The sequence below is a fragment of the Pteronotus mesoamericanus genome, unplaced genomic scaffold (assembly GCF_021234165.1).
Source record: "Pteronotus mesoamericanus isolate MK-2021 breed Mesoamerican mustached bat unplaced genomic scaffold, CSHL_Meso_final contig_221, whole genome shotgun sequence".
Lineage (NCBI taxonomy): Eukaryota > Metazoa > Chordata > Mammalia > Chiroptera > Mormoopidae > Pteronotus > Pteronotus mesoamericanus.
Window position 1 is genome coordinate 18,794,090 of NW_026555092.1, and position 12,089 is coordinate 18,806,178.

Sequence of the window (12,089 nt, forward strand, 5' to 3'; positions counted from 1 at the left end):
AAGGCGTTCAAGGGCAGCCGCGCCCGCCGCCCCCTCCCCTCGTCATCCCTCTCTCCCCTCCCCGCGGCCGCTGCGCCCACCGGACTGCAGGCTGGACCGGCCCGCCGCCGCCCTCGTGATTTATCTGGATTTTTAATTGGAAAAAATTTGCGAATTAATTGATTTCAGGAACTTGCCAATTAACATTGTAATTGGGTGCGTGATAAATTCCCTAGGAGCGTGTCAGCTCCCTGCGGGCTCGCGCGGGGAGGGCTCCGCCTCGGCTGCCCTTGCCCCGCCCCTGCCCGCTCTCAGGGAGGCAGCAGGAGGGCAGAGGAGGTTGGAAAAAATGTGGCATCCGTTCCCTCCTCCTCTCCCCGCCCCCAGCTCCCTGTGCCGAGAGTGGCTTTCTACCAGCCATTTCACAGATGGAGAAACTGAGTGCTGCAGGAGGGTAGAGGCCAAATGAGAGCATGCCCCATCTGCGGCATAGGGCTGAAGGCTTCCTCCCCAGCACCATGCTCTCCTCCCTTCTTTCTTCTTCTCTTCTCTCCAGCTGTTCCCTTTCCTCTCTTACCCTGCCTTCTTCATCCCTTTTGCCCTCCCTCCCCTCCTTCAGCCTGCCCCCGCAGCACCCAGGAGGGACTGTCCCTCCATCCACCTGGTTGCTCCCCAAGGAGCTCTTCATGGTGGGCCTGGTGTTGTGCTTTCTGCCTCCCTCTGTGGCCTCCCTGTGGCCTCCCCCTCAAACAAGCTGCTACTTTATTTATTTTTTTAATTTTATGTATTATATTTTTAGAGAGAGGGGAAAGAGAGGGGGAGAAACATCAATGTGTGGTTGCCTCTCACATGCCCCCCTGGCCCACAACCCAGGCATGTGCCCTGACTGGGAATCGAACCAGCAACCCTTTGCTTTGCAGTCTGGTGCTCGATCCACTGAGCCACACCAGCCAGGGCAAAGCTGCTACTTTAGATACCACCACCACCACACACACACACACACACACACACACACACACACACACACACACACACACACACACCCTCCGTCAGCCTCCATCCGCCCCGCCCCCGCCCCGCCCCCGGTCTCACACAGCAAAATGGGGAACTTCCAGCTCCCAAACTAGGGCTGGCTGCTTTTCACAAACATAGGTGCAAACATATGTACTTGATGTACAGGCACTCATACACATCCCCATTCTAACACCCATAGATGTGCTCACACACCCCGAGAGGCACATGGGCACATAGGCACCCACAGGAAAAAGAGTCAGAACTCCCGCTGGCCAAGGCTTACACTTTTACATTGGAGATCAGAGGCTCTACCCACACACCCTCCCTCACCCCATCCTCTCGCTTTCCCCCTTCAGTCCTGCATCCCAGGACTCAGCTAGTTAGAGCTGGGAGGGCAAAGTTAGATTGAGGACAGATAGTGGAGGGCCTTCAATGCCTCAGGGTTGTCCTAGAGGTAATGGGGAATTAGGACACTGGTGAGCCAGAAGACGCTTTTGAGGGAGCTGAGCTGTAGCAGAATCCCTCTGGAGGCCAGCGTGGGGCATGAGTTGGAAGTAGAAGCAGAGAGGCAAGAGAGCAGGCTGGGCTGGTCCAAGGGACAGATGGTGAGGCTGACCTAGCACAATACCAGTGGCAGTGGGAAGAACAAATGGTGAGAGACTGGTAGAGGATGAAGCAAGAGAACTGAACTGATGATTGCTGGGTACTTACTAGAAAGAGCTTTCTGACTTGGGTGTCAGGAAGGGTAATGCTGGCAGAGAAGCAAATGTCTGAGGGAAGGAGGAGAGGACGGGCAAGGAGTGCTGAGCTAAGACGGCTTTTGGATAGAACCTGGATGCGAACTGATGGGCAGGAACATAGATGGGAACTGAAGCTTGAAGGGCAGGAGGATGGAAGGGTTGCCCCAGACTTCTCTGTGGCCCTCAGACAGGAGTTTCCACCCAGAAGAAAAGGACTTGGACATGGAGAGATTGCACAAAGCTGAAAGTGAGGCTTGGCTGGGCCTGAGCTCAGACACCTTTCCTGGGAGGCTTCCAGAGCCACTTTGAGTGGAGTGCTGGCCTCTAGACTGAGAAGCTAGCTCTCCGGTCAGTGCTTTAAAGGGGCTGGAAAGAGCTGGAGGGAGGCTGGGTGACTCTGGAGGAGAGGCGGGGTGTGGAGATGGCAATGCCCCCACCCCCACTTAAGCCTTATTTAAGGCTGGCCTCGGTGTTTGGTTGGGTAATGAACTAGATAAACAATTCCCCAAATAGATTAAAACGAAGTGTAACTTACAAAGGCGGCTGGTGATGATGGTTTATTCCCCGGCAGCGCACCATTTCTTTATTTCCAAGGATAATTCAGTGTAAATCACCTTAATTAAAAGTGTCAGCCCAGCCCATGAATATTGTACTTAGGAACGCGTTTCCTGGGTCCCAGTTATAATTTAAAACCCATGGATCACTAGGCAGCGAGTGACTGAGCAAGGGAGGAAATCGTTGGGGGCGGGCTGTGGAAACAGGGAGGGACGGAAGGCTGAGCTGAACGAGTGGGCTGGCTGAGAGGCGGGCTGCCTGCAGTTCTGGGGCTTAGACCTCTCGTCCCCAAGGCAGGTCCTTTACCAGACTCTGGTCTCTGGTGGACCAAGCACACTTGGAGGTGACCAGGTAATTAGAGGAAAGGGGAGGGAGTTGGGGGTGCAGGCTCAGAGAGAGGATAGAAGTCTGGGGCAGTACCAGTCCATATGAGGGAAAGGGAAGAGAATTGCCAGGAAAAGATCCAGAGGATTGGGAAAAGGAGACTGAACATTCCGACACTCAGTGTCCCAATTTCTATCCATCAACAGAGTAAACTGAAGTCCAGGGTCACCAGGACCCTCCCCAAAGCACAGAGAGAAAAAGATCTCAGAGCTCTGCCCTCCATCCTACCCCCTGAGTTTCATTAGGCAGGAGGGTGGGCAGTGGAAAAGCAGCATTTTGGACTCACTCTGTCAGACATGGGTTCAAATCCAGACTGTGTGAACAAAGAGGTGTCACTTAACCACTGTTAGTCAACTTTGTAAAGTTTCTGTGAAGATAAAAGTTAACATATAAAGTATCTAGCCCATGCCTGCCAAGTGTGGTGGGTGCACAATAGTTGTTCATTCTTTCCTTTTCTGCTCCAGCATGATCCTGCTCAAATAATAATCAGACCTCAGTCCAGGAGTCCAGGGAGAACAATGTTATACGGTGGATGCCTCATTTCTGTATTTGTAGGTCCAGGCACAGCACCCAGCACAATGGTGATGTCAGTACTTGTTGACTGAATGAATGAAAAAGTGAAGGAATAATGATTAGGTCATGAACTCACAAGCTACTTGCTCCTCAAGAGCAGCCCAGTTTCTTCTCTGGATTCCTAGTACCTAGATCAGGGCCAGAATTGGAGCAGAAATACAAAGTATAATCGAATGGAACCTGGTCTGTCTGTCCTTCCAGGTCTGTGATGCCCCCTCCATGTGATAAGACAAGCAGATAACTCTGTTTTTATACTCAGACCTTAGGCTCACCCTGCTGCCAAGGCTGGGGGCCCCTGCACTATGATATACATGTCTGTGTGGGTGTGTGTCCAGGTGTCTGCCTTTATGGGTGCATGAGTGTCTTGGGTGTGTCTGTTCATGTGGGTGTCTGTGTCTAAGCATGCATTTGTGTGGTGTGGGTTGGGGCTCTTCATCCATGTAGAGTGGCTGTTGTGAATATGTCTTTATGGACATGCCTCTCGGAATAGGACTCTGCGCCTATGCATCTATTTGCTTGTCTGAGCCATTGGGTGTGACCACATGTATCTATATGACTGTTGACAGAATGATAGAGAGACAATGGATATGTGTATCTGCCTTTATACTAGGGTTTCTTGATCGCAGCACTATTGACATTTTGGGCTGGATAATTCTTTATTGTGAGAGACTACCCAGTACACTGTAGGATGGTTAATATCCTCTACCCACTAAATGCCAATAGCAAACTCCCAACCCCAGGCTGTAACAATCAAAAATGTTTCCAGACATTGTCAGATGTCCCCTTGGGGGCAAAACGGCACCAGGTGAGAACTACTACTTTTTCTGCACCTTCCGATGCCTTTTGCCATGTATTGGGCATATCTGTGTCTGACCCTGAGGGTGTTCCTCGTGTATGCATACACCTGGTGAGTCGGCATCTGGCCCCATGCCCTCTGCCTTGGACGTGTGTCTGTGTGTCTTTGAGCTTTATGGCTATCTGTGGGTGTGCTTTAACTGGACAACTTGTACATGAGTCTGTGCGAGGACCCTAGTGAATGTGCCGTGTCTGTCGCTGTATGTGTATCAGCCGGTGTCTCTGTGTGCATGTATTTGTGTGTGTAGGGGGGGAGTTGAGTGAGTGCACGTGCGTGAATATATGAACACAGATGTGGTGCACATAGTGGGGGCAGCAGGGAGGGAGGGACAGGAACAGGGATATTAATGTTTCTGAAGTGGATCTGATTTGATACGTCTTGTTCCATTGTCAGCATCTGTTTAGCGGGGATTTGTAATACTTTGTGGCTCTGGATCACTCATGCTTAGCACGGGATGTGGCCTTGCATACCAATTTTGTTATTAAACACAGTCCTCGCCTCCCCCACAGCCCATCCATCACCTCCCGCCCCCGCCCCCGCCTGCTCCAAGCCACCCACCATATTTCAGGCCCAGCTCCCGCCCGCCTGCCGCGCCCGATGCCGGAGGGCCTGGGGCTGACAAATTGAATCAGGGGGAGATCATTCCTGGCCTAACGCAGTTTGCAGCGTGTTGGAGGGAGAATTGACAAGAGCCATGTCAGCTCCATCACCCCAATCCCATAGGAGCTAAGAGCAGGCTGGGGACAGGGGGTGGAAGGAAGGGGGCATCCAGGACAGGCAGAATCCTCAAGGCTGATACCAGGAGTCAGGTAATGCCTCTTTCCTCAGATCCACCAGGGAGCCTACCATGCCTAGTGTTTCTATCCCCTTCCCGGGAGCCCTCTCTGGCCCCTAGCCCCTGATGGACGCTGAGCTAGGCAGGGCCAGCCGTGATTGAATGGACTTGGGGGAGCCTGACCAAGCCGGGCTGGGCTAGGCTGGGCTAGGCTGGCTATACCCTTCTCTCTTTGAGGTCTCTTTGCTATTCTACTCTTGCATGCCCTGGGAAGCAAGTGGAATAGTAACCCTGTTCTCTTCTTTCTTGGCAGCAAGAATTCCCTTCTGAAGGATGCCATGGCTCCAGGCACTCCCAAGGTAGGTGGCCAATTGTGTGTTTTCCTCCTGTCCATCCTAACCTCTGCCCACCCAGAACTGCTTCCCCTTGAGGATAAAAGGGGCTCTTCCTGGATCCCCAACTGTCTCTGGGGTTTCAATGTCCACTTGAGGCCTAGGGCTGCCCTGTGTGCTTGAGTGCCTGTGTATGCGGTCTAAGTGTGAGCCAGAGGATGCTCATCTGACTTCCTCCTCGTCCAGTCAGGACAGGAGTCAAAGCCAAGAAAGGCCTGGGGGTGCAGGGGACCCAGACCCTAAAGCTGGGGAGACTCAAAGGAGGAAGGTGAGCTGTTGCAAGTGAAGGAAAATATAGAAATGCAGGTCAAGACCAACAGCTCAGGGCTTTAGAAGCCAGACCATGGTTGGTGGGGGGCGGGGGGGTGTGTACTTTGGCCTGAGGGCAACAGGGAGCCAGGGAAGATGTTGGACTCATTTGGGGAGACAGTCTGCCCCTCTGAACAGCCACCATGGGAGAGAGGCTTGGAAGCATCAGATGGAGAAAGGAAAAGTGAAGGGCAAGTAGCTGGCTCAAAGGAGGTGACCAAAAGGCCTCAGCACAATGACATGATTTGTACCAAGAACTGCCGTAGGTGGCCACAGAGGCAGATGGAACTGCTTCCCCAAAAGGGATGATTTTGTGGGAGTGAGGATCTGGGGGAGAAGATTAAACCCTCGCTCACTGAGTGTCCCTTTCCCCACCCACCCTCAGCATTCTTCCTCCTAGGTTATCACAATGACACAGGAAGGCAGGAATCCCTAGCCCTTTTTATAGGGAGTGAGAAGTGAGTGTCGAAGCTTTGAGAAGGGATGAAATCAGTCAGGGAGCGTAGGGACAGATGAGAGCAAGAGCCAAGAGGCGAATCTGGGGACTCCTGCATTGGGGGTCAAGATAAGGTATAGGAGACAGGAATGGGGCAGAAGAGGAACAATCATGAGTTAGAAGGGGCACAAGACAGCATGGTATCCAAAATCCTAAGGGGAAAAAAGGATCCAAAACATATGGGTTGTCAGCAGTCAAACAGAGAAAAGCTGGAGAAGAAGACCGTTTTATTTAGACGCCTTAAAGGCACTGGTGACCTCTGAGAGGGCAGTTTGGGGGAAAAGACCCAGAGTGACAACATTACCACCAGGGGTTGGCTCAACTCCCCTGCAGGCCTTTATAAAGGGTGGGAGTGGACTTTGCACTTTCATTCAGGAAATCACCCAACACACAGCAAGCTGGACAGAGAAGAGATAGGGAATGTAGTCTAGCCTTGGACCCAGCAGGCCCTGGCTAAGGAAGCAAAGCCCTCCCAGCCCTAAGACACAAGGCAGGAGATGACAGGCAGCTGTGGATCATAGAGTTGGGGAGCCACACTCTCGGAGCTTGGCCCAGGGCGCAGCATTTAGTGGTTGTGGTTATGGAAGAAGGTAGGTCATGGATAAGTTGCCAGTTTGGCCACACAGCCACTGACACCTGGGCATGGCTGTCAGGACCAAGAATTGGACCCCGGGGAGGCCGGTGTGCTAAGGACAAACAGACACGATCCATGTCCATACCTAGTCGCCATGTTCACAAATGCGCACGCACACCCAGATCAGAGCACACAGCCAGGAAGCTGAAGCATGAAGATTCCCGTAGACACCCACGCATATTGACGGCCAGACTCAGAAGCTCGAACCGCTGCTCAGCCACTTCCAGATTTGTGTGCACACCCACAAAGCTGACTGTTTCAGGGTCTGTCCTCTGCCTTGACTGTGGCTTCAGGGAATCAGGCCATGGATGCAAGAGGCATGAGGTAGAAGGTTCAAGCAAGTAACTGAGAAGACGGGGAGAAGGAAGAAGGGAGGAGGAGGAGAGGGCAAGGGGGCCTTCGACAAGATTGATGGCCTCGTTGCCATTAAGAAAAAAATTAGCCGGTGGCGGCTATCATATTAAAGGGTGAAGAAGCCGTGAATTATTTTCTTAAAGATCTTATCGCTTACAATGATAATTTTACCTTCCAAAAGGCCACTTTTAATGAGGCGAAGAGCCAGGCAAAAAGTCATGATTTAATGCCGCGATTTTTTTTTTTTCAAAACACATTTTACTGCTTTTTGGTCCATGTTTAAAAAGCGCCAGTGACCTTTTTTTATTCCACTTGCCCCAGGTGTAATGCTGAGGCCTCTCAGGGCTTCTAACCTAGAGAGAATGAGAGAGAGGTTGGCGGGGGTGGGGGATGTAAGGGAGCACGAGTGTGAGCTTTCCTATGGTGGGGGGCAGGGGTACATTGTTTCCCCCTCCTCGGCATCTTTCTTGGGACCAGAGAAGGACATTGTCCCAAAGCCCTCCTCTTTTCTGAGGGGGGGGCCAAGTCACTCATTAGGCCTCCCACAGTACCTGGGTGGGTGAAGAAGGAGCTCCAAGTTGCAGGGAATCCCACCCCAAGCCCTTCCCAGCCTCCCTCCTCCAGCTCTTGGGGTGAGGCCGAGTCAGGGAGCCCTGCCAACCAGCAGCTGCCCCCTCCCTTCCCAGGGCCCTTGCCTGAGGATGTGCAGCATGGCCACCGCATGCGGGTCACATCCTACGGCTCAGTCGGAGATGAAGGATAAATGGCTGCTCCATCTTTCCCAAATTGCTTTCTTTGGGCTGTCACTGGCGATTTGGCATGGTTTTCTAGGCTGGGGAGGCCTCCTAGGGAATTGTATGCTTCTGGCTCAGAGTTGCACAGGCTGGAGAAGGTGGGGGGAGGAAGTATGGATTGCTTTCAGGCCTCCAGGCCCCCAGTTTGCAGCTGAACAGGCCTTGGCAAGAGCCAGCAAGAGCAGGCTGAATGTGCCATGTGGTATTTAGAATGGTGATGCTCGCACACAATTTAAAGCAGACAGTTTATTAATCTAAACTGCAGGCGTATGTAGAAGAGGCCGTGTAGGACTGACATGGGGGGATTAGTTTTGCTGGGGTTTTTGCTAGGGTCATCGTCACAGCGCAGGGATAAATGGACCCACCGTACATCCCCAGCTACACGCAGGAAACTCATACATGCTATTTAATTTACTGTCTCCATAGCGGGGCTGCCATCAGCCGGTGTTAGGGGCAGGCAAGGTGGCTGGTATGTGGTTTTACTCACAACCCTTCGGGGGGATCCGAGAGCATGTATCATCTAGGCCCACTGAGAGTAGGCTAGGAGTCTGCCCCACTGGAGTAGGTATTAGCTGGGATCTAGGAGGCCCAGGCCCTCTCAGGGGTCTCTACCCATTCTCAGAATCAAGCCATCCTCTCCCATGACCACACTCCCAGGACCTATGTGCCTTCAAAATTCCAAGTGTTCCCTCTATCCCTCCACCCTCCTTCTCTGTGCCTCTTTCCCAAGAGCTCCATAGGAATAGAAACTCTGGGGGACTGACTACGGGTCTCAGTCCACCGGAGGCCACATGTCCTTTTTCTTCTTACAGTCCCTCCTATTGTCTGCTTCTATCAAGAGGGAAGGAGAGTCTCCGACAGCATCACCACACTCCTCTGCCACTGATGACCTGCACCACTCAGACAGATACCAGGTGAGGAATGGGCAGGATGGGCATGAGCAGTTATGTTCACTTGGGTGAGAGCTTAGAGGGATGCCTGGCGCTAACTCCTCCCTCCTCAGGAGGCAAGAGGAGAGGCCTGAGCTCTTTTTGATTCCTTCCTTGTCTAGTGCCCCTACCTGAACCCGAAAGGCACAGGTGTCAGAGAATGCGCCTTAAATAGATGATTTTAGGAAGAGAGAGCCAAGGACACCAGGGCTCTGGTGGGCTCTAAACACTTCTGAAGCATCCCATCCATCAGGAGGTATCCTATAGGGCTTGATTTTGAGGGGCCCAGAAACATAGCCTCAAACCACCTGAAAACTTCACACTTCAAAACCATGATCCCCTGAGCAAATAACCATTCAATCCTGCCAAACCTTGGTATCGGCCCAGAGAGAGACAGAGACAGAGACAGAGACAGACATTGCCGGTGAGTGCCTTGGGCAAACAGGGAAAGGAATAATTACACAGTCCTAAACCATCCGAGCAGGAGCAGGACCTAAGGCTAACATCCTAACTCTGTTTTGACCTTCTTTGGGTAGGAAGGAGAAAGAACTTCCCCCAGAAGCTTCTCCTTCTAAAAAGAGACAAAGCCATGCCTTTGGGAGCCCCAGTCAGACGGAAGAAAACAGGGCCCTGCTCCAAGGAACATTTGTCGAAATGGCAACAGGCCTTCTCCAGGAGCCCCAGGGTGAAAAGGGAGAAACCAGCCCTAACTCAGAAGCCCTGATGTGATGCAGAAAGACAAGGCAGTGGGGACCCATAATCTGGGGTGGAGAACTAGTGTCACTGCTGGCACACATAAAACCTTTGTTGGAGTTAGAGGTGTTCCCTCTGAACATCCTTTTCTTCCAGCGGACGCAGCCTGGCGTCAAGGTGCAGAGCTTGGAGAGTGAAGTCCCAAGGGTAGGCTGGACACCGGCTTCCACTGGACACTTTGTATGGGACTCAGACTGCACAGCCCAAAATGCTGACACCAGGGAGACCTGCACTCATGAACCCTGGTTTGAGAGAGGCTTTCAGTCTAGAGCCTGGGAGACATTGCCACAGCCTTGGTTTGAGATGGCCCCATGACCCAAACCTAGGGAATTCTGGTCTGATGTGGAGACAAGGCTCTGACCCAGAGTTTCCCTCAAAGGGATAGATAGAGCCCTGCCTTTAGGGACCCATCCTCTCTACTTCAGTCACAGTATTCAGCTTCGCCATCTGATGCACTAGGAAAAGAGTAATTGTCAGACATAGGCAAGGCACCAAGGCCTTCTGTGATTTTAGATTCAACCCATATTCCCATCTTCCATTCCTAATACTGCTCTCCATGAATCCTATGGCGTATGCTCATGGAATTAATGCTAACTACTCCCTGTCTGTGCTGTTCCTTTCTTGCTTCCGCATTATACACACGCTGTTTCTTCTAATAGGACTATTTTACCACCCCAGTTTTTATTTATCCTCAACAACCTTCCCAAACCCCATCACCTTCAGGAAAACTTTCTGGAATAGCTCTCTCACGATCCTGGTGTATCCCTGTTATTGCCCTTATCATCTTATGTTGTGATGACCCCTTTAGGTATGTTTTGGTTATCTATTGGTTTATAACAAACCCTCCCAAAACTTAGCGGCCTAACACAATTTATCATATCTCATAATTCTGTTGGTTGACTAGGCCTTTACTTAGTCATGCAGCTCATTCAGCTGGAGGACTGCCTGGGCTGGGAAGTCCAAAATGGCCTCACCACATGCCCGGAAGACAGGGGGGGCCTTGGTTCTCTTCCACATGGCCTTTCAACCTCCAGTAGGTTAGATCAGCTTCTTTACTTGGCAGTCTCAGGGCAGTCACACTAAGCGGGCGGAGGACAAAGCAACAAGGTGTCTTGAGGCCCACACATCACTTGGCAAAGCGTAACAAAGCTAACCCATGATCAAAGGATGAGTAGATGTAGCTCTTGATAGGAGCAGGTGCAAAGAATTGTGGCCACATTCACTCTGTCACAATGAAGACTGATTCTTCCACTAGATTTGGAGTCCTTCCAAGGTCTTATCCTTCTTTACTCCCTTCCTTTACTCAAACATTTATCTATACTCATGCTTATCCCAGTGTCCTTGCCTTCAAGGGATTAGATTTGCAAAGAGATAATTATAGCCCAGTGTTTTAAGTGCTATGACAGGGGTATATAAATAAATTTCTAGGATCACACAGTGGACAGAGGAGAAAAATCAGAGTGAGCCTCACAGAGGAGGTAATGACTGAACAGGGTTTCAGAGGTCAAGCAGGAGTTCATGTTGGTGAACAAGGAATAAAGGGCACTCCAGATCAAGGCAACAGCATGTGCAAAGGGCATAGTGGTATAACCCAGAATTACGTATTTGGGGACCTGCAGTTTTGTTAGAATGTAAAACAGAAGGAAAATTGGTAGGAGGTGAAGCTGGAAAGTGCCCTAGGGACTAGCTGGGTTTCCCACCCCCTGATCTTTACACAATGCCTGGCATGTAGTAGTTGCTCCATTATGTTGGATTTTTTTTTTTTAATTATCAAACTCAGCCTCATAATTTGGGGGTACTGGTTTCTTGTTTGGATTCCCATTCTTTTAGCCCCTGCTGGGTTACCTAACCTTTTAACTATTAGTTCACTTTACCTTCATAGCAACTTGACACGCTAGGATTCATTGCCCTTCAACTTATTTCTAAGGAAACAGGTCTAGAGAAAAGAAGTTAATTTTCTAAGAACACATAGATCCTTAAGAATAACAGTCAAGATTTGAACATCAGTCTATCTGGCCCTGAACCCTAGATTGTTTCTCAGCCCTGCTCAAGGGCTTCTCTCTTTTATGAGTATAATCCTCCTCTCCTTCCCACTGTTATCTCCTGCATGCTAAACCCTGTGCTAGGTGACTAGATAGAAATGACCTCCCATGAATAAGGTACAGATATGTAAACAATCAAAATAAACAAGATCAGAAGGAAGACAAGACATTGTGAGAACTCAGAGGAGGCAACTAACCCAACCTTGAGAGAAAGTGATGCCTTCCCAGAGTCCTACAGGATGAACAAGAGTAACCAAGCAGGGGGTATGGAGGCAAGGAGGATAATCTGGTCTGGAGTCCAGAGCATAGGGTGCTCAAAGAACTGTTCGCAGCTCTGCAAAGCTGAGTGTCAGGAGGGCAAGAGGGGAGAGCATGAGTGCTACAACAGTCTGGCGAAGTAGACAGAGCAAGTCCAGAGAGGCCCGTGTGCCATGTTGCAGATCATATAGTTGGAGAACCACTGAAGGGTTTAAAGAAGGTGGAGAGACAGGGTCAATTTTAAACAATACA

The 12,089-nt window shown here is 50.9% G+C and overlaps 1 protein-coding gene across 2 annotated transcripts in view; it reads left to right on the forward strand.

Moving 5' to 3' along the window:
- RNF220 (ring finger protein 220) overlaps nt 1–12,089 on the forward strand; it is a 222,959-nt gene that overhangs the window by 190,333 nt on the left and 20,537 nt on the right. For both annotated transcript variants that reach the window (XM_054572121.1, XM_054572122.1), the window contains exons 3-4: nt 5,190–5,235; nt 8,668–8,769. In XM_054572121.1, the coding sequence (XP_054428096.1) occupies nt 5,190–5,235; nt 8,668–8,769 (148 nt within the window). The remainder of the gene's footprint in view (nt 1–5,189; nt 5,236–8,667; nt 8,770–12,089) is intronic.